Here is a 22,840-nt window from a genome sequence, read left to right on the forward strand (position 1 = left end):
TGAAGGTAATTCTGTTCTGACATGCTGGCTGAACGAATATGTGCACCGCTTAGTCAGTCTGATTTCTCACGCTGTCACTTAACAGGACAGAACATCAGCCTGCTGGTTTTTTTCCAGTTGTGGGGCTTAAAATTGGAGGAATTTGTTGTCTCTTGGCCATTAGACACTGTTTGCAATTGTAATTTTGTTTCAAAATGTTTTATAGTTTGATTTAAAGGACAGGAATCAAATAACCTTGCAAGTTGTTTGGTCTATGCACACACACACACACACACACACACACACACACACACACACACACACACACACATTGTGAGACTTTCCAGACTTTACATCAAATGAAAAAAAAAAAAAACCTTTATTCAGATTGATGTAGTGTCTGTACCGTTTGCAAACAATGTATCTGTGTTGTCATTAATTATCGTTAGCGTGTGATGATGGAGGGAATGGAAGAGGGAGAGACTGGAAAGATGATATAAAATTTTTGCCATGGATAGTGTGCATTTGATGAGGCTGTAGTAAGGATTAGCTTTGTGGTTTGAATTCAAACTATTTGTCCTGAGGAATTTTGGTGATTTGTGGACTGAGTAGTAGAAATAATGTCCCCGAGCCACTGGCTGTGGGTGGGCAGAGCAGCAGATGCGACTGGTGCATGAATTTTAAGTTGTTCTGATAATGGCCTGTGTCTCTTTTTTTTTTTGAACAAGTCATTAGGAACAGTTACTGGATTGCTGTTTCTGACAAAAGACCCTGTGGCTGGTGTTTATCCTCCTCCAGATTGCTACCTGCTTTTTCTTTCTTCGAACACAGTCCTGTTCTTAGCCTTCAAATGAACGTTATGTTTTTTTAAACATTTGTGACTCCAAACGTGTGGGCTTTTCACAAAAACACCATTTATCTGTATGTGACGACACTGGCTGCAACTACAAATCAACCGGACTAATTTATTCCAAAGTATCATGTCAGCACAGTGAAAAAAAACCTGCGGTACTAAATAAATAAACTGTCACTGGTTTTCTCCTCTGTTGACAGAAAAACCCTCCTACGATGCCTCTGGCTTCTCACCTCTACCCAGCGACCCTCCAGTCACAGGTGTTCCTGCTCGCCCGCCGGCTGAGGAGGTGCCTTTCCCAGTCATTCATTCGGATGGTGACCCAGAGCCGGAGGGGGAGAGTTTATCTGGGCAGCCCGCTTTTTCGTCTGTCTTAACTGTGATGGCGGGAACCGTCAAACATCCTGTGAGGCTTGATCAGAGCAGAACTGTGCCAACCATCACCAGGGATGAGACTCACACCACTCAATGGCCTTCAGGTAGTTCCAGCCTCGGCTCGGATGTGTCGTCCCCATCGTCACATGCGATGGATAAGACCCTTCCAGCCAGCTCAGGTCTGATTCTCAACACGTTTCATGAACCCATCACACGACCTCAGGCTCCTTATTCAGCAGCCTCCATTCCACCGCATGTCTCTTTAATGAATGGAAACAAGAATGTCTCATCCTTTCCATTATCTCCTGTATCGACGGCATCAGTGTCTTCTTCAGTTCCATCCGAGTCTTCCGTTTCCTCGTCACTTGTGTCTCTGTTTTTTCCACCTTATTCCTCTGAGTGGACAAGCAAAGCTGCCTCATCTCAAGGTCAAAGGGCCACGTCCAGTTCTGCTCTCCGCACAGAAACAGCAACAATATTGTCAACAGGTTTGAAGAGTCGGACTGACAGTAAAACCACCAGCCATTCACTGGCTGACCTTCAAGCTATCGCACATATTATCTCAAGCACAACACTCAAACCGACACGTTTTTCAAGTGAAACCAGCACTGAAAAGAGCAATAAAGTGTTTAAACACTCCTTTCACACATCAGTGGGTAAAATGTTTGAAGATATTAAAATATATGTAAGGAATGTGAACACGCGTGGAACTGAGCCAGCAGCAGAAATTGGTACACATACGATGTATTCAACTACTGAAAATAGTCAGTCTCTTTTAGATATTTTACATAGACCTGTTCAAACACAGAAGATAGGTATGAATTCTGAATCCACTCACAATTTTGAAATCAGTTCGTTGTTTTCTGCTAATCAAAACAGTCAACCTGTCCCAAGCCAGTCAGTTTCTTATAATTACATCCAGGAGATGTTAAGTCAAACATCCTCTGCGGAAAAGAATGACAGGACTGCAGTAGATAATCACACCTTTGTTGGTAAAAGCGATGCCAAGGTGTCGCCACTCAGTTCACATGTCGGAAAGCCAACTCCATCACCAGCGATGACAGTCACTGGCAGTAGTACGTTTTTAACCATGTCCTCGGAACCTCGGCCAGGTAGCACGTCTTTCCCTGCGATCACCAAGCTAACAAGTATCCGATCTGGCACAGGTTCCTCAGAGCATGCGTCTAATCCGGCTGATTTACCGATGGCGGCAGGTCACAGCAGTCCCAGAGTTCCTGCCATCAATATAATTTACAAGCGGGAAGGAATAGCAGGAGCAGAGCTCAGATCTGCTTCCAGTCAAGCTCACCTGAATAACTCACTTTCACTCAAAGAGCCGAGACCTGAATCCACCTCTGGTTCTGTCCTCAGTTTGAGAACACTGTCGTCCACCGCAGAATCACATTTGCTTCATTTGTCAAAAAACAGAGTTGAAAATGTTCACCAAGTTGTGTCACAAACCGGGTCACCAAAGGACATTACTCAGGAGCTCCGGGGGTCGATGGCTTTAAACCTGATACTATCCACTCACAGTAAGACACAGTCTCTTTCTGAGCCATTAGCGTTAAAGAATATGACCCAAAAAACTACATATGAAAGTAGTTCACATCTCACTCAGCCCACAAACTGGTATCTTCGAGACAACTCAAACCACAGTAACACAGATAATACCAGTGGGGTTTTGTCCAATAGTGATTTTAAGTTAGCAGACCAAATAGAGGCAGTCCTACCACCTCAGATAACCCCGACTGGAAGACCTCTTCAGACAAGAAACTTGCTTGGTTTTCCGCTCAAATTTCACACACCTGTTTTTGCGGTTAAAGAATCTTCTGAACAGACTGCCGTGTCCTCAGCTGAAGCCTCTGCCCATATCAAATCGGAGACAACGTTTGAGGTGCAAACAAGGACAGAGAACAATAAAACGCTGCAAGATCTCAGTGTTCACAAGTCACACAGACACAAGCCCACTGAGACTTCCTATGGAGACGTTGCAAAGAATTCTCCTTTATTTAAAGTAATTGAAGAGCGCAGTGTGATCAGAGACGATGTGTTTTACAAGAAAGGCGTTCTATCAGGGCAGTTCACAACACACTTCCCATCATTCATGACTACTAAAGATGCCTTTCTTCAGAACAAAGTCTCTGAAAGCGCTTTTGAAAAACCTGCTGAAATCCTTTTTCCCCCTGTAACTTCTGACGCTGCTTTTGAACGTCTCAAAAGTCTCCGTCATGAAGGCGGTGTGACATTCAGAGGGCGTGATGAGCAGCCTTCTTCTTCCTCATGGTCAGAAAACTCACCAACACAGAGGACGGACTCCTCTTCTCACTCTAGGGGACCAATCACCAGCATGACTCAGGATAAATCAAATTTTTATTTAGGCGGACAAACAACCATCGTCTCGGCCGTTTCCTCGGCCGTAACGACTTCCTCCAGTGATGAGAAAAACAGCTCGGAGACATTGGGGGCTAGTTTCAGCAATGGTATAAAACAAATGGCAGCATATACCGAGAGGGAAGCGACGGCGCTCGTGTCTTTTCAGAGCAATGCTTTTCAATTAAAAAATACATCTACCAGCTTTGATAGTCCACAATCTAATTTACCAGCAGATGGTCAATCTTATCACCATCCAAAGTCGCTAAACAGACAAGAGCAAAATGTGCATTCATTGGATTCAACTGATTCCATGTCTCCTGCCGGGGACCCATATCCAGTTCGTCCAAATGCTGCACAATACCCATATTTTACACATGTTACACAACCTTTAGACTATCAGGAAGACAGTCCGAACGTCTCGTCTGGTAATCTGGAATCTGCTACGGCTGCCAGTGTACAGCAAGGCATCTCAGTAAACACTGCTGCTGCATCGGTCTGGAGTTCAGATCCCTCAATGTTCCCCTCTCGCTCCGCCACCAGCTCTGTCCCGTCTTCACAAGCTAATTTGTTTGCGTCAGTGTACCAGACCAGGGATAGCCCTCTGGCAGACATTCCCTCCACTGAATCTGCATTTTCTTCTGCTGTCACGCTTCCAGACAGTCCCTCATACAGCTTTTTTGATCCAGACACAGTTGGCAAAACAACAGGCTCGATCCTGGAAAGGTCATCCTCACCAGCTCACATGGAGTCATCCTCCTCTGACTTTCATTCATCACCATCCTTAAGATTTTCATCGGCATCAACGCCTGCGCCATTGTCCCTGTCACATCCAACATTTTCCATGCCATCTTCTTCAGGAAACCCAGCAGATGTAAAGTCATTAACAAAACCAACCGTGTCTCGCAGCTCTGCGTCATCTGTCCCTGCAAAACCCATTTTTTCATCATCAAGTTTGACTTCCTCGTTATATTTCGATAACTCCCTGACAGTGATGGAGGCATTTGTTCCTACAGAGGCAGAGATGGATGAGTTAACTGCAGGAACATCCCGAGCAGTCGTGCCCACTTTCCCCAAAGAAAAAGAGCCCGGTCTTTCCCCGTCTCAGTCTGTCAGAGTCACCCTCTCTGCCGAACCCACAGAGAGGACATCTCAGGAAGCGCCTCTGAACCCCCGACAGGACACCACTACAGCCTCTGTGAAGCTGACCACCTCGACCGTGGCTTCAACCACAAAAAGTTACAACCCCACCACCCCCCTGCCTTCCCTGAGAGTGACCCCGCAGTCAGCGGCTGCTACCACGCCGCCGCCCGCGCCTGTGACCAGGAGAACCACAACCAACACGGTCGTCAGGACTCACACCAGCAGGAGGACGTTCCCACCGCCCGTCCCGAGAACAAGCCCCCCCAGAGTTCTCACCACCGTCTTTATCTCCCCATTCACAACCACCACGGAATCTCCACCTCAACAGTGCAACATCACGGAGAAGCTGTGGGTGAAAACAGGTAAAACACACTGTGACGGTCACGGGGACTGGAATTTGCATTGTTTCAATTCCCTGACGTGTTTTCTCTGCTGTCTGTCGTACTTTCTGTCCATTTCTCAGTTGTCTCCATCTATGTGAGGAGAAACAGGCTGGACAGCATTCAGAGGCAGAACCTGAGAAGAGGACTGAGTCAAGGCCTGAGGAAGGCTCTGAATGATTCCTCTGCTCAAGCACAGGTCAGACGCTATTGGCTAATGGATATTTACTGAGCTTAACAGGACTGAGGCCCGCATCACAGATATGCTGCAACACATGAATTTGCACCCTTGTATGTGTGCATGTGACAATAGAAAAAACAGAGACTTGCTCTTATACACATTGATTTATTGCATTCCTGTAGGGGGGAAAAAACTCTCCTAGTTGCCATTTGTGTTTGCCAAATTAAAGTGCCTATCTCACTGGTGCTGCAAGAAACAGTAATTGGAATTCTTGAAACTTTTGCAGGCATTTGCAATTTTCTTGTGTGAGTTTCAGGGCCTCCCGAGTATGCCAGTTCAATTTTGAACATGTATAAAAGATAAGTACAACTTGTTTTTCCTGCAAAAGTCTCATAAACATCTCCTGCCAGTCTTAAACCTCTCTAATTTTGGCAAATTATTAAATGTGAAAAATACATTTTAGCATGTTTGTCTAGTCTTGATTGCGGTTGTGAATCTTCAGTCAGCATCTTTTTACATTTGTTGGTTAGTGTTTGATAACAAAGTATATCTGTGGACTGGGGAGGAAATCCATATTTATGAGGTGAAAAATTCTCAAATATGTTATGACTGTTGCACAAGAGTTGTACAAGACTCTCTCAAACTGAATTTTCAAACATTTCTGTGACATATTCAAAATACCAGTTCAGTGTGATTGTAAGTGAACTTTAGTCCTGGTTTCCATGTTTTCTCAGTATTTTTTTCACAACTTGTCACATATAAGTGAAATAGACTCTTATAGAGTACATAAATGATATGATTAGAAGTTTAAAGTTCATAGGATGGATTCTGTGATAAAGAAATGTCACTGACTTTACTTTAATAGAACATAGTTGGTGACAGTCGTATCCTGAGGGCAGGTTTACTGTAGTATGTCTGGTTCCCGTACAGAGAGTGTTATAGTTTCTTGTCGAACAGCATCGAAGCAGGCAGGGACTGAGCAGTGGTGACAAGATAAAAACAACTCCTGTCACCCCAGAGGAGTTTGGATTCAAATTATTGTGCATGAAGTCAGTAAGAAAAAAATATATTTTTGTCGGTGTTGTTTTGAAAAGAGAGATGCAAACTACTGATACTATGACGCTGAGAACTGGGTCAGTGTGTAAAGGAAAGGCTGAACAACGAGTGAAAGAAAAGGTATGTAATTGCACCTTATATGTAGTGTAGTCTATTGTATTGTCACTTTTTTAATTTACTTTCAGATTGTGGAAAAATGAACAGAATGCATTGAAAAATCGCAAATTTAATGAACACACAACACCAGCGAAGATTTATGGGAAATGTCACACTGCGACTGTGTCAACGCCAACATCAAAGATAATCTGTGAAGCGTCGTGGCAGAGACACATTGTTCAGTTGCTGCGCCCACAAATAAGATGGCAGACAGGTGGATGCTTTTTCCTGGCAGCATTCTTTCCCTTCCACATTTGAGAAGAAATGATCAGAGTAAAAACACGAGTTGAAAAGCTCTGAATTCCCAGATTAGAATATAATTAGGCCTGTGGCCAACGTCAAGGAGAGTTAATTTCAACTTTAGTGATAATTCATTAGTGAAATGATTACAACAGTTTTCAGTGTTGTGCAGCATTGTCAGTATTTTAAAACACTCCATCAACACTTCATCACTGAACTGAATATAACAAAAAATGCACCAAGCTTTAAAAATTGGTACATGTTGATAAATACACTACAATGAGCTTATGCTCCCTCTACGTGTTCCTGTTGTAGAAGAGTGCTGGGTCCAACTCCAGTAAAACTCTCACTTTTTCTATTTTACAATGTAAAGCACTTTGTAACTGTGTTTTATAGAAGTGCTATCCAAACAATGTTTAATATTATTATTAAATATAACATGCTGATTGAACGTTACCCCGTCCTGGTCTTCAAATCAGGCTGAACTATCTTTAAACACTAGTGGATGGCTCCTAATTGGACTCTCACCCCCTAAATTGGAGGTTTATTAGCGTGTGTTAAACTTATATACCAGTGACCCTCATTCAGGCAGTGTGAGGAGAGACGAGGACTAATATAGAAATTAGGTTGACTGAATGAGTCCCAGAAGGGAGAGGGTGAGATCACATATTTGAATAACTGTACCAACATTAAGACGAGATGTAGGATCGCGCTGTCGAGCGGTGCTGCTGGTATTTATTAGAGACGGTCCACAAGTCGCATTCATCTTTCACCAAAAAGCAATCTAAAGTATGAACACAGCAGATTTGGCTGAACAAAAACTCAGATGGTAACCAATCTCCGAATTTCCCCCTCGCAATAATGAATCAGACAGATCCGGTGCACACACACACACTGATCTTTGTGTGTGTGGATTAGTCATTTGTGGAACCAGCTATGGCTCCCACTGTGCCAAAAGCACCCCCCTCCCTCCCCCCCTCCCCCCTCCCTCCCTCCAATAAGCCTCTAATACCTTCACTCAGTGTGGTTTTGTATCCGGAGCACCTCTCAGCCATGAGACGCTATGTTCAAATGCAGCCAGCATGAAACAGATATATGTAGATGGGAGTACTTGAGTGTAAAACGGAGAGATGAAATCTCATTATGCCAACACTGTTAGCGAGTAAATCTCAGTTTCCTTCAGATAAAACCTTTAAGAACCGAATTTGCCTTTAAAAAAGTTTCAGGTGTGATTCCTTCCTCATAGTCTCCAGGGGATTTCCTCATACGGTTTTGCCACTTTGAGCGAACGGTAAATACATGTTTCTGAATGTGTGTGTGCATTCTACTGGAATGCTTGGTGTATTGTGTTTCCCAATGTGGAAGTATCAAATAATTGAGAGTGAGGTCGGTGTATTCGTCCGGCCTGTGTGAAGGTCAGTGCTCTCACATGTGCTCGCTCTCTCTCTCTCGGTTTCTCTGTGTACTCTCAGAAGGTGCCTTGCTTCAGTGCACTCCTGTCACCCATTTCAACATTGCTTGGGTTTCTTTTAGTAGCACTGCCTCCTGATCCAATGAGAAGCAAGCTGTTGGCTGGGGAAATTGCCTCTGTGTATAATTATAGGTTATAAATGGTTGGGAGGAGCTGATGTGTCGAGCTCATCCTCAAAAATATGATGACAATTAGGGAATCTGAATCGAACCAGAAGAATAAAACTATTCAAAAAGAGGTTGCAATGCTGTGTTAGTGTTAATTCTTGACCAGAACTTGAAACTTTTTGAATGTCAAAAATGAGATCTGCTAGGTTAGTCAGTTTCAGCCCGTCACACTCTTTGAGGTGGATCGAGTGTATTTGAAATGCAATCTCTTAATAACACCTTCACATGGGGGAAGCCTGAGAGATGATAATAAAGAGTCCTTTTCACAGACTTAACAAGGCTGAATTGTGAGGAGGCAGAGTGGCGACTCTTTGCTACAGAGACTTGCTTCTTTGTTTTGGGGCCAGTGCGTTTCCTTGTCGGCATGGTCTTTCAGAGAGGTTTAGATACCAGGTGTGTTCAATTTCCACATGGAAAGTTCACCAAAAACTCAACATTTTATTGCACACTTTATGATTTCATGACATACAGTCACAGATTGTACATTTCTTTCTGTGAGCTCAGTGATACCTGAACCCTTGGGTAAAAAAAAAATGAGGAAATAAATGTCTGTGTCCCAAACCCACCTATTTAACAGTCTATCCCATGTCTCGCACATCGTTACTCTCTTCTCATTCTTTCCAGCAGCTCTTCTGTCCCCTCAGGTTCTCTCTCAGCATATCAGTATTCTATGATCACGCTCGCTCCTTTTCCTCACGCTCTCATTAGCGGCTCGCTGGATCACAATCTAAAGCACACCATCAGTCCAGTACCATTCAATATCTTGTCATTCAGCCTGACTGCTGAAGTGGCTGCTATGACTTCTGCTGTTGTCTGATGGTGCCACAAACCAAATATGCTTCCGATTGTCTGTAAATGTTTTCTATCAACTGAAAATCACTGGCAAGTTTTTGAAGGATTTACAATGCAGATTCTTTGTTCTTCTTTTTTTTTTGACTACAGTCTGAAAATAAACCGATTTTCACTTGGACGTTTTCACAATAGATGCTTCAAATTGTAGTAGTTGCAAAAGTACAGATATGACTGTTACCATCAGCAATAGCTCTGTTCTCTTCAGATGTCCCGGTAAGTCATGTCAGTGTGGCAGTGAGTCAGAACGCTCCATAAAAGCCACCTGAGAATGAATCAAACCACTCATCCGTCATTAACTTCATTATATCGGCACTTTTCCCACTGTAATATGTTGTATAAAAAAAGCTTCCGTTGAAAAAAACTTGCTGGAAAAGAACATTTAAAACAGGATTTTGACCTGGTTTTACCCCACGATGGTCGCGGCAGGGTGCAGCCTCCCAGGGGTGGATGAGAGGGGATTCATCCCAGAGAGGATTAAAGATAACTGCTTCAGCAGCAGACCAGACAAAACGCATCCAATAATTTTGTCCGAATAAAGCGTGATGTTAATTGTTAACATCACTTGCCACTCCCCCTAGAACTGCCACCTTAACGTGGTGGGGGAGTTTGAGAGCCCGCATGATCCCAGGAGCTATGTTGCCGGGGGGCTTTATGCCCCCTGGTAGGGTCTCCCATGGCAAACAGGTCCTGGGTGACGGGCCAGACTGAGCGCAGTTCAATAGCCCCTATGAGTCGAAAAAGAACAAAGGTAGTCACGTCGCCCAGTATGGCGCAGCCGGGGCCTCACCCTGGAGCCAGGCCTGGGGTTGGGGCTCGTAAGCGAGCGCCTGTTGGCCGGGCCTTTGCCGGCCGGGCTCAGCCCGAAGGGGCGACGTGGGCCTGACCTCCACTGGGCTCACCACCCACCGAGGGAACAGTAGGGGCCGGGTGCAATGTGGATTGGGTGGCAGCTGACGGCAGGGTGCTCGGCGACCCGATGCCCGGACACAGAGACTAGCCCTAGGGACATGGAATGTCACCTCGTTGGGGGGGAAGGAGCCCGAGCTTGTGAGGGAGGTTGAGAGGTACCGGCTAGATATAGTCGGGCTCACTTCCACACATAGCCTGGGCTCTGGAACCCAACCTCTCGAGAAGGGCTGGACTCTCCACTTCTCTGGCGTTGCCCGCGGTGAGAGGCGGCGGGCTGGTGTGGGTTTGCTTATAGCCCCACAGCTCAGCCGCCATGTGTTGGAGTTCACCCCAGCGAACGAGAGGGCCGCATTCCTGCGCCTTCGGGTCGGGGACAGGTGCCTCACTGTTGTTTCGGCTTACAGGTCGAACAGCGTGCAGAGTACCCGGCTTTCTTGGAGTCCCTGGGAGGAGTGCTAGACAGTGCTCCGACTGGGGACTCCATTGTTCTGCTGGGGGACTTCAACGCTCACGTGGGCAGAGACAGTGAGACCAGGAAGGGGGTGATTGGATCGCACGGCCTCCCTGATCTGAACCCGAGTGATGTTCTGTTATTGGACTTCTGTGCTAGTCACAGTTTGTCCATAACAAACACCATGTTCGAGCACAGGGGTGTCCATAAGTGCACTTGGTCGCGTCCCTTGTGGTGTCTTGTTAAGAGCCGTCCAGTCTCTGTATGACTGGAGGAGGAGTCTGGTCCGCATTGCCGGCAGTAAGTCGCACCTGTTCCCGGTGCATGTTGGACTCTGGCAGGGCTGCCCTTGTCACCGGTTCTGTTCATAATCTTTATGGACAGAATTTCTAGGTGCAGCCAGGGGCCTGAGGGGCTCCGGTTCGGGAACCACAAGATTTCATGTCTGGTTTTTGCAGATGATGTTGTCCTGTTGGCTTCATCAAACCCGGACCTACAGCATGCACTGGGGCGGTTCGCAACCGAGTGTGAAGCGACAGGGATGAGGATCAGCACCTCCAAATCCGAGGCCATGGTCCTCGACCGGAGGAAGATGGCTTGCCCCCTCCAGGTCGGTGGAGAGACTCTGGCTCAAGTGGAGGAGTTTAAGTATCTTGGAGTCTTGTTCACGAGTGGGGGACGGATTGAGCGTGAGATTGACAGACGGATCGGCGCAGCAGCTGCAGTGATGCGGTCGTTGTATCGGTCCGTTGTGGTGAAGAAGGAGCTGAGCCGAAAGGCGAAGCTCTCGATTTACCGGTCAATCTACGTTCCCACCCCCATCTACGGTCATGAGCTTTGGGTCATGACCGAAAGGACAAGCTCCTGGATACAAGTGGCCGAAATGAGTTTCCTCCGTAGGGTGGCTGGGCGCTCCCTTAGAGATAGGGTGAGGAGCTCAGTCACCAGGGAGTAGAGCTGCTACTCCTCCACATCGAGAGGGGCCAGCTGAGGTGGCTGGGGCATCTGTTCAGGATGCCTCCTGGACGCCTCCCTAGGGAGGTGTTCTGCGCATGTCCCACTGGGAGGAGACCCCGAGGAAGACCCAGGACACACTGGAAAGACTATGTCTCACGGCTGGCCTGGGAACGCCTTGGGATCTTCCCAGAGGAGCTGGAGGAAGTGTCTGGGGACAGGGAAGTCTGGGCATCCCTGCTGAGACTGCTGCCCCCGCGACCTGGCCCCGGATAAGAAAATGGATGGATGGATGGTTAACTGTTAACTGTCATGCATGGACAGTGAAAGTCAGACCACATGTGAGCACATGTAGTCTCATGCTGAGCAGGAACATTTTGGTTGATATCAGATTTACAAAGGAATTTGTCATGAAAAGACTGAAAAAACTTTAAGCTTCCACTCTTGATATAAAGCATTGCCAAATGAGTGCTAATTTCAGGCTTTTACTTAGAAAGTGTGAATTTGGTGGGTTGGTTTTTACACATACATCTGCTACTGATATGCCTGTTAAACTTATGGTTGTTCCCTGTACAGCTATATTTCATTACTTCTGGGTGTAACCCCACCCCCCCACCCCACAAAAAAAAGAACAAGGAGCAAGAAGATAACTTGAAAAATATTGAATTAAACAAAGAAAAAGTATTAGCCAATCTCAAAGACAGAAATCACTCATTCTTGTACTATTTTCGCATATGATGATTAATATACTTGTTGGGATTTAGTACACTTGACAATACTCTCTTGATTCCCAGTATCTCTTTTCCTACTTTTACGGATTTTTTTTCCAATGTGGATAATTGATGCATATGTAAAGGTTATCTCACTGACTTCTTTTCTGGTGCAAAGGGCGAAAGGACTGTCATAAACACTGCTGCCTTGTGGACAAAAAAGGAAAAGACAACATTGTTTTGTTTTTTTCTTTGACTCGGGAAAACCATTCTTTTCAGTTGCACAATGCACAATTATGGTTGAGATCAGACATGTGGCATGAAGGTCAAATGAAAGCTAAACAAAGCACAAATCCCTTGGTTTTGATCCCCTCGTAGGAACAATAGATGAGCATTCTGTGCTTCAGGAAGATGAATCACCTCCCATGTTTTGCAAGGTGGAAAAGTAGAATCACAATGTACACATGGATGTTTGTTGATTCTCAGCTGGGTTATTTTGTATTAGTTTCTAATAGTTTTAAATGACTTGATTTGTCTTTTTTTTCTGATTTAATCACCAAGAATTTCTGTATTTTTTTAATTAGAAAATTTATTATTTGATCAGATTTTTTTGTATTTTGCTGGATTTGTCAAGAAAAACAGACCTGTTGTTTAAGTTGTTTAGCAGATTAAATTGTTTAAAAAAAGATTGGACTCCAGTCAGGTTGGAGTGCTGGGTGTGCTTCGAGGAGAAACATCCTGAATATATTACCTGAACCAATCGGGAAATTGAAGATTATTTCTCAACCATGGGGCTTCAGTTTTGTGCACTTTGGTTCAATCGCTCTCTAAACCATTAGCAAACTGCAGATATGACTTCTCAAAGACTTCTAATTTGTTTTCTTCTTTTCCCGACTCTCACAGGTGGAGACTGTCTTTGGTTCTCCCAACATGACGGTGGCTTATCATGTGACCGGAGGGGACATGGTTTACCCTCCGTCTGTGGTGCTGGAAGGCTTGGCGTCCTACGGCCGCGATAAGCTGATCGCAGACCTGCGGCAGTACCTCCCCATGGTAACAGCCCTGCCTCTACCGATCGCATTATGGAGAAGCAGCCCAGCCACCGGCTTCCAGCTGAAAACAGGTCAGCCGCTACTCAGGATGAAAAGAAAATAAGAAGTCAAAGATCAGCTTGAGATCTGCTGTTATTTGTTCCTGTTGTGACCGTACTGTGGAAGAGAAAAAAAAATCTGTATCGGAACATCATAGTTTATACGCCTAACATCTAAAACAGTTGTGTCAAACAAAGATTTTACCATTAAATGCAACATTAGAGCATTTCCCATGAAGTTTTCCACTGCAGAATACAGTTAAATGTTCAGAAACCATCTACTCTCTTTGCAGCTTGCATTCTTTCAGTAAATTTCCTCCAGTGCCACAGTGTTTCTCTTCAAGCTCATAACAAAACCTGTCAGTTTGCAGGGCACTACATACCTGGAGCCTTCTGATGTATGTTTACAAATTAAACACTCACAGTATGGATTTGATGCTGCTGTTAGTTTGTGATCAGAGCAGGTCTGATACTCTCAGTGCACATTTTAGTGGTGTGTTGTCTGCTCGTCTAACTAAAACAATCAATGAATTCCAAACAGTATTTACTTAAAAAAATACATAAATAATAGACATTCTCAATGTTGTGATTATTTATGACAATAACTGTTAAAAAAAGAAGTTATGATTTTTACATCAGCTTATTTTTAAAATGTAGAGCGCAGCAGCAACAGAAATATTTAGGCATATTCTGGATTAATGACAGTGTTTGTCTTGTACTCCTCATGTCAAACATCTCCTGAAAAAGCTTAAAGCTGAAAGAGAAAAAAGCCTGTATAAGGATCCAAGTGAGGAAAAAAAAAGAAATTCCGAGTGTGCTGGATTCTGAACACATTGTTTACATGGATGCAGTTTGTGAACATACTTTGTCTTACACCACTCTGATCTTTTTTCCACTGAAGCTAAGGACCCAGCAGCAGTTGCTCGGACTTCAGTATTTACAAGGCCACATAGTATGTGTCATCTCACATCCCCGACCGGTCTGGCTCTCGCTCTTCACATGAGCTCTTCACAGTCCCTAAAATCCACTCAGAACTTGGTCCAAAAGGCTTTTTTTCCTGCAGTGCACAGCAGTCACAGAACAATCTGCAAAAATCACTACAGCTTCCACAGTTTATCTCCCTGAGCAGATTCTAAACACTATTAGCAAACTGTCCAACAAAGAGTGAGATTGCTGTTCCTCTTCACTTCAGTGTTTTCAAGCTGTCTGCATGTTGTGTCTCACGAACGGGCTTCGCTTCAAACAAGGGACTTTTTTATAAAATACAGATTAAATTGGAAAACAGAAGTATACAATCACAAAGAATGCACATCATTGAAACATCATGATGTTCATCGGGGCGTCTGTGAGTTACCAGTGTGTGTCTATCGGCCTTTTTGATGCAGTGCTGCAGTTCGTGGGAGTGGGGGACGACCCTCGGTCCTGCCGCTTCTCTCAGATGATGGAGCAGAGGCTGGAGAAGGTGTTCTCTGAAGCGCAGGCCAAAGTGCTCAACGCTAACAGCAGACTCTCTGTCCAGGTACTGTGGCCGAACCACTGTGAAGCACTTTTAAAATCTGTAGACGTTAATGTGTCTTCCAAATTAACCAAAAACTCCTTTTGATCTATTCAAATGATAACAGTGTGAGTCTTGAGGTTAAACGGGTTGAAACACGGTTTTATCAAAACCAAGTAGTGGTTATAAATGAATGAATGCATCCTTCAGTTCACTACACATTCTTTCTAATGCATTACAGTGATGCGCGATGGCGAGCAAAGCCAGCCATGTCCCCTTTTACACATCAATCTCACCATGTGGTTTATGTACTTTGGCAGCATCAAACAGATGCAAACTCTGCAATTTGAGCAAAATTGTCCCTCTGTGTATCGGGATGTGGCTTGTTTTTAAAGAGCTGCTTCTGAGATGCAGATTAATTACGATAGAGAGGAAAATGTTTGGATTAGTTTTAACAAGCTCCTACATTAAAATGCACCCTTTATTAAAGCTAATCCGATGGATATGCGTGGATGGAGGGAATGCGACAATAACATCGCATGGTAATTTGTCTGCTGCTTCCTAATGATTAATATAATATTTATTGTCCTTGGGCAATTTTTGTTTGACTTGTTTAGTCACAGATTGGTTTTATCTTGACGTGTGGTTTACTGCAGCCTCATCTGACCCAGTATTTTCCTGACATTTTTCTCGCTAGATGCTGAGCGTCTCCCAGACAGCAGCCTCTCCTGCTGTGTCACTGGTCTACGCTGTGAGGAATGGCTCTGCCTTCCTTAACGGCACTGCTGCCTCCAACCTTCTCGGTCAGCTGTCGGCTGAGCTGGTGGGCTACTTCCTCTTCTACCCCCCGCTGATCATTGCTGAGCGTAAGTAGCTGTTGCAGCTTTGAAATAAGCCGCACTTTTTCAATCCCCCTCGGGGAAATGATGCATGTTGTAATACATCAATATACATATCGTCAGCAGGAGGGCTTTCTCACAGTATTAATACAAACACGAAAGCTATTACTGAAAGATTGTCACAACGTCCTTCCATCCATCCTTCCTCTTTCTATGAGTGTTGCCTCTAAGGCAATGTGTGAAATAAATAACAACAAGGTGAAGGGATTTGCAAATCTCATTAACTCAAATTTCACAGATAGGACATAATAACAGATCAGATGTTAAAATAGAAAGATATATTACCCTTTTCATTAAAAATGCTCATTTTGAATTATAGAGCTTACAATTCTTAAAGAGAATATTGTTTCCTTCTTGTCTGATGTTGTCTTTAAGCGGCTCACCAGCCCTCGGCCCTCTGTGGATTCAGATCCAGTTTTATGATGTGCCAAATGTTTTATGGTGCACTAAATGCAGGCGGGGCGCTTCAGTACCTGCATCTTCAACTGTGAAAGCCATGTTGGTTGTGAGGGATGCAGTATGTGGTATCGCTGCCATGCAAGGATAAGAAAGATCTGAAACAACTGGATGGGAGCAGATGCTGTTCAAACACCAGCAGAAACTGATCAGCTGCCATTATTTCTTTTCAGGTGTTCACAGTGCAGGCATCTTAGTACCAGCAGAGATGCTTTTGGACTTAGTGCTGATGAGAGGCTCTGTGGTTCCTCTGCAGTTTGCTCCTTTAGTCTTCAGCCTTTTTTCATGAGACCAGAAGTACAGTTCAGTGTTTTGTCTCAGTCCATTTAAAATCAGCTTTGGTCCAGGACCAGCACTGGTATTTTGTTGACAAGTCATTTTTGCTCGATACATCTTCAGTTTGCATTTGTTAATGGCGGAACAGTGAACTCTGGAAGTGTTATTGAGTCCATGAAAGTGTTTTCTAATTAAGAATCATAAATGCTCTCAGAGTAGTGCTGTCTGAACATTATGATGGTCCAGTATTCTTGTCCGGCTTCCTCCCGATTCTCTGCACTCGTTCATGATGTTGCGTACTGTCGGTACGCTCTTATGTTATGTTTAGGAACTTTTTCCTGAGATTGTTTCAAAGGAAACTCCTCATCTTTAATTCTCAGAGGTTGTGCCGCTCCAATGAGCTGTCCTTTGACACAATCGCTGTACTGGACTGTTGTCAATGAACTTAAGTTATTAAAAATGTCCCTTCAGGTAATGCTACCTAACATTGTAGCATCTGGCTCTTTAATTTGAGATCAGCTGAACCAAATCAGATGCATCTGTTGGAAGGTATTTTCCCTTAGTCACGTTCAAACATTTCAACTTCCATTCATTTGAAAATGTCTTTCAACATATTATGTTGACATATTATCAATCTTTTCTATTGTGAAGAAAGCAGATCATTGTTTCCTCCTCTTTACATTTCACTCATTGTCTCAGCATCTTCACAAGTGGACTTGTGATTTATATTTCCCTGTATTGGTTGCTGAGTATAATCAGGATTAATTCGATGTGATGAACGTTATCTGAGCTTAGAAAGTTATCTAAGCAATGATATAACTCAGATATTCCACCCATGTCTCCGACTGACAGTATTTCACTAATTAGCTGTGACTTTTTTTTTTTTTTTTTTTTTTTTTTTTTTTTTTTTTTTTTAATGTTCCTACGATCACCACGGGTCCTTTTTAAAGTTTGAGTCATTTAAAGATAGTTGATGAAAAGCCACGACTAAGCATCTCAGTCTCCTTTGAGGGCACACTCACTCGCCATCTGTGTTAGCTTTACACTCAGAAAAAAAAAACCCAAAAAACAAATAAAGAGTGACAGGGAATCAGTAGGAACCTAAACAGAAGTCCCAGTGGATTTCCAGTGTGCAGCCTGTTCCTGTCCCACGTGTCGGTGCTCACTAGAGGATGATATATAGCTTGGATACAGAGATGTAATGAGATGTAATTATTAACACATTGCAATAATCCCTGGAGAGGGCATAATTGTTATGCTTGACCTCATTTGGTAAGTATGTACATGCGTATCCACTGGCCCGCCACAACATTATGACAGCTGACAAGTAAAGCGATCATCTCTCCAGCACAGCACCTGTTAGTGGTATATATTTGGCAGTAAGAGTTGTTATTGGCTACACACACTGCAGTCCTAGTGCGGGCTTGGTGTTTTGAAGTGGCCAGTATTTATCTGTAGGACAAGGAAGGAACAGCAGTAACCCCAGGACAGGGTCACGGGCTGCTAAGACCATCGGTCTGATCCAGCAGATGACCTGTGGCAGCTCAAATTACTGCTGAAAGCGAACACACACACGTCACAGTTTAATGGATCAGGGCAGCAAGACTTCGGACTGTATCAGAATCCTCATTCTGACCCTTGTCGGTCACTGAATGCATCACCACAATGGACTGGAAGAGTGGGATCTGACTCAGAACCTGACTTAATGTTATGGCCATTCGTTCTATGTAATGTTTCATCCAGATTTGTTTATGTTCAGTTGTCTATTCGGAGCCACTGGAGTGTCATTTCAATCAGTACAAGTGTCACAGGTCAACACATTTCAGACTTCACGTTGGGTTTCTGCTGTTGGACACGCTTCGCCAAGCTGATTGTGTTTTGATGCGAGTGCTGACAAAATGCAGGTAACTCAGCCTCAGTGCTCGACCCAAATGCATCCTGCGCCGCTGCTGTGAGAGCTCTGAACGCTCGCACGTCTCCTGTGTAGACAAAGTGTTTCCAAATTATATCTGCAAAATGGGCCTCTGTGTTTTGCATAATTTACTTGCGTGTAAACAAACTTATGTGTTATCAAGCCTGAAGAGGTCTGAGGAAAATCTGTGTGGAGGTGCTGAGACGAGGTAAAGAAGATTTAAAATGCAGACGCAGCCACAGGACTGACTGTGGATTTCAAGTGGCCCACGAGTGTAAACTGCTCTTCAGGCTGGCTTTGTGCTCAAACACAAAAAGGCACCCTGATCCAACTCTAATTGTTTGGTGCAGCACTGGAATTTCTCTAGACAGTGGCCAGTTTCACAGAAGTTATCTCTGCCAATGCAAAGTCATCCTCACAATCACCGCAGAGTTGACACTGGAGCCGGGACTTAAGCCAGGGACTTCCTTCTAATACCAGTGAACCGAGCCCAACTTTGAAGCGTTTTATTTTGACTTTTTTCACTTTACTTTTGCTGAGGCCAGTGTGGTAATGAGATAGTGGTCTTAACTGTCCAGAATGCATTTGGTTGACTCACAGTTAGTAGGATTTAGATCACTGATGCTCAAACAAATACTGGAAAACTATTGGTATGTTAATTCCAAAGTTTTTAGAAGTTAAGTTTTATTTTAAACTCTCACATCTCTCCTGGACATCACCTGTTCTGATAAAAAACAATTCTTTAAAATCCCTACAAATAGAGTAAAAGAGTCCTTACCACCGAGCTTTCAAACAAGCACACATATACATTACACAAATCTTGATGTTTACTCCCCTCATCCCCATATCTGTTTATTTTTCTAATATATTTTCATTTGTTTCCCACCAGCTGGAACGGCTGAACATTGTTGTTGCATACTCACTTCCCTGAAGCTCTTGCTCCCCCTTTGATAAAACTCAGAAATGTAGACTTCATGCCTTTCATTACTCGTTCTCTGCAATGACCAAGAGTCTCTGGTGACCACTGCCCAGTGGAGCTGGACACCTGATAAATAACATCCACCCATCTTCTACAACACTTTATTTAATTTAGGGCTGGGGTGGCTGGAACAGATGCTCGAGATCTAGACTGAAAGGAGGGTCGCCGGTCCATCACAGGACAAATAAACCACAGGCGCAGGCAATTCAGTGATGTTTTTGGCCTGTGGGGGGGAAAGTGGAGTACCCAGAGAAGATCCCAGACTCAAACCATTATTACTGTGAGGTCAAAGTACTAACCACTGCACGGCCCCTGATATGTACAATATGGCCTTCATAGTTTTTTCTTCAGTGTGCCTGGATTGTGTAATGGTATGCATTCAGACACATGACGCTGATATGGGATTAAATATTTGATAGTCGTGTTTAAAAAAAAATCAGATGAATAAAAGGCTGCAGTTCTCAGACATGCATTAACAGGATTTTAGGTTGGTGGGTTTGGTCCCTTTAAATCTGCTCTGCGAGGGATTTATTGTGCTCCCTGTTACATTGTCACTGAGTGTAGGTAGTGATTGTTGTTAACACAACTGTGCGAATTAAGATGAATAGAATTCCAAGTAAGGATTAAATGAAACATCACTGTGTTGTGATCAAATTAAGGTAGAAAATGAAGTTACCCAGGAGCAGGATGCTTCGAGGGCTGAGCAGTGGCAGAGGAAGGTAAACCTGATACACAGGGGTAAATCTGAAGGGGCAGAAACTGACGGGTGATAAAACCCACTGAGACAGGAGGGTAAAAGGGAGAATTAAAGCCAGTGGGCTGATTTTACGGTTTGTCTTTGTGGCCTCTCTGTCGCTGATATTACACCATTCGCAGGAGGTGTGAGCATATGCTTGCAGTGGCTGCCTCATCACTTCAAAGCCAATTACTGCAGTAAATAATTAACAGTGGGGGATTCTCCCACCACGCTGGGCTCTGCTCAGGCAGAACAGGCCAGGATCTCACACCACCAAGAAGTGCCAGCGCCATCAGTCCTGTGGCACTGGTGTGGACCCGACTGCTGTATTCAGCTTTTTTTTTTTTTTTTTTTTTTGCTCCCTCTCTGGTCTGAAGGAACTTCTCTCAGGTGCATAATGAGTGAATCCATTTGAAAAATGTGTCTTAGTCTAGGACAAATCCATGGAAATCAATGCACAAGTACAAATTAATGAGAATGGCTGTATGATGATTTTGTTTCTACACAATATGATGTTTTAGATTTTCCCTGACTGCCATGCAAAACGTATATACAACATAACGCTTACATGCAAACTTCAAGCTTGTAGAGAATCTTGAAGTGATTTTGCTGACTGTCATTACCTTGGCTCAAGCCCTCCCGGTCCCCGTCTCCCGGCCGGCCCTCTCCCCTGTCATGCCTGACTGTACAGTTTTGCGAGTCGACTTTCACAGGCCACTGATACAGCATGGCCCCAAACACAGCGTCAGCCTCCAACACAAGAGCTCAATCAGGCAGGAAATAGACGTAAGAGAAAGCAGAGACACCCACAGCTCTGCCGACTGCTTAAAGTTCCCCTCGTTCCTGCTTTTGTTCATCTGACAAACAATCATAATGAAGCACTGAACTCAGACTGTAAACAGTGACTCTGCTTCACGGAAGATCGCAGATGAGAGTGTACATAGTCCAGATTACAAAAAAATAAACTGGGTTTTCAAATGCAGCTCATTTCAATAGCAAAACAGCTGAAATGATAAAATTCAGATTTGCAAAGCATCTGTGAAGTTGAATGCACTGCAGTGTGAAAGAGACGATGTTCCTGGTTTAACTTTCAATTCACTTTTTCTGTGTTTGCAGCTCTAGAATACCACAATCTGAACACCTCAGTTGCGACTAGAGACTTCTGGGTTGTCACAGGTAGGGATGCCTTCAGTGTTTTTTCTGACCGTAATAAAGCAAGCTTTTTTTGAATTTATGCGTTCAAATAAAAATAATCCATCAGTTGTAATGCAGAGAGGAAGATGCTATGTGTGATAACTACATATTATTGATTGGCTTTCTTCAGACGTGCACTGGAGATATAAATACAAATAAAAAGAAGCTACACAATTAAGGCACTATTTATGGAAACTCTAAGATGTGTTGTGTCTGCCTCTGTTTACAGTCTCTCAGTTGCCGCCTTTCACAGGACAATTGGGTGCAAAGGAATACTTGACTGCTTTGTCTCTGGAGTTTATGAATAACTACATATGCTGAGCAGGAAGATTATATTTCCCAGTGTTCAAGGGCATCCACACTGTTCTGCTGTATAATGGATGGAGCCCTCAGATCCGACTCTTTAGCTCTTAACCCTGCACTTACTGCAATGAGAGGCTGAGTTGGTTCAAGGTCAACCCCGACATAATGGGATTTACTCGCTCTGAACAAGATATACAACCAGAAATATTGATTTTCAGTTGTTGATAAAACAGAACAGCAGTGGTTTGTACCACTCAGGGACAGAAAGGCTCTAGATCTGTATGCCTTTTTTTTTTTCTTTCCCTTTTTCAGCTCTGCAACAATGCTGTGAATGTAAATTAATGTCAGGATTCATACACAGTAACTGAATACAGCCGTAGCGAAGGCAGCAGAATCGAATTGACTGTAAACAAGCTGTGAAAGCAGAGGACGCATGCATACATATTCCTTACTCTGCCTCTGTCGTGTCTTTTCCATGCTCCTTTCTGCCCGTGCCAACAATTTATTTTCTCCCTTTGCAACCATCTGGCCGTCCTCTTTTCTTTTGGACTACTTTTGCAGTGATCCAGGATGTGGATAACGCCAGCCTGGAGGGACAGTACCAGAGCTTTGCCAGTTTAATGGAGCAGCGGCTGGCAGAGCTGTTCGTGTTGGCGGGCCAGCAGGGCACCCGTTTCAGACGCGCCACCACCGTGGGCGGGTACACCGTCCAGGTAAGAAACTGGCGAGGCGGCCAGCGGGGGATGCCAGATGATTAGGATTGTTATTCTGATGTTTTCGTCTCGCTGCCCTGGCATGGTAGTCAAAAGTCAAAGCGTATGAATATTTCATAAGTTGTACACTTTGATATGGCTTTCTCCGCACACTCCCATGATTACTTGTGGCCAGACTCTGATAATTAGGGAGTGTCTCGGCTCATCATTTGCTAATTGCTCATCAAAACAAGCCAGAGGTTAAATCATTTGTATAACACATATTAAAAAAAAACCAAACAAGACTCTCTTTATGTGTTTTTCTCTCTCGGGAGATGCCAACCCTTCAGTTTTTTTTTTTTTAAATGAACTGTAAGCCAGTTTTCAAGAGGGAACCATGTATTTAAAAGAAGCTGATACTCAACAGTGTTTGAAATGACATGTTCCAACATTATTTTAAAGGCGTTACATTTAACAGTAACCGTCTGGTAACTGAATGCCATCATTAAACTAGGAATGTAGATACAATCACTGAAGTTCCAGTGAACTTCATCCTTTTTC

At 43.9% G+C, this 22,840-nt stretch overlaps 1 protein-coding gene across 1 annotated transcript in view; it reads left to right on the forward strand.

Moving 5' to 3' along the window:
• The first annotated feature begins 1,037 nt into the window (after positions 1–1,037).
• Positions 1,038–22,840, forward strand: part of kiaa1549lb (KIAA1549-like b) — a 37,738-nt gene continuing 15,935 nt past the window's right edge. Inside the window, exons 1-8 of the mRNA XM_030088392.1 lie at positions 1,038–1,386; positions 4,594–5,082; positions 5,184–5,299; positions 13,151–13,370; positions 14,723–14,856; positions 15,530–15,698; positions 21,207–21,266; positions 22,149–22,300. Coding sequence (XP_029944252.1) covers positions 1,215–1,386; positions 4,594–5,082; positions 5,184–5,299; positions 13,151–13,370; positions 14,723–14,856; positions 15,530–15,698; positions 21,207–21,266; positions 22,149–22,300 — 1,512 coding nt within the window. The 5' untranslated portion in view covers positions 1,038–1,214. The remainder of the gene's footprint in view (positions 1,387–4,593; positions 5,083–5,183; positions 5,300–13,150; positions 13,371–14,722; positions 14,857–15,529; positions 15,699–21,206; positions 21,267–22,148; positions 22,301–22,840) is intronic.

Source organism: Salarias fasciatus, chromosome 1 (assembly GCF_902148845.1).
Source record: "Salarias fasciatus chromosome 1, fSalaFa1.1, whole genome shotgun sequence".
NCBI lineage: Eukaryota > Metazoa > Chordata > Actinopteri > Blenniiformes > Blenniidae > Salarias > Salarias fasciatus.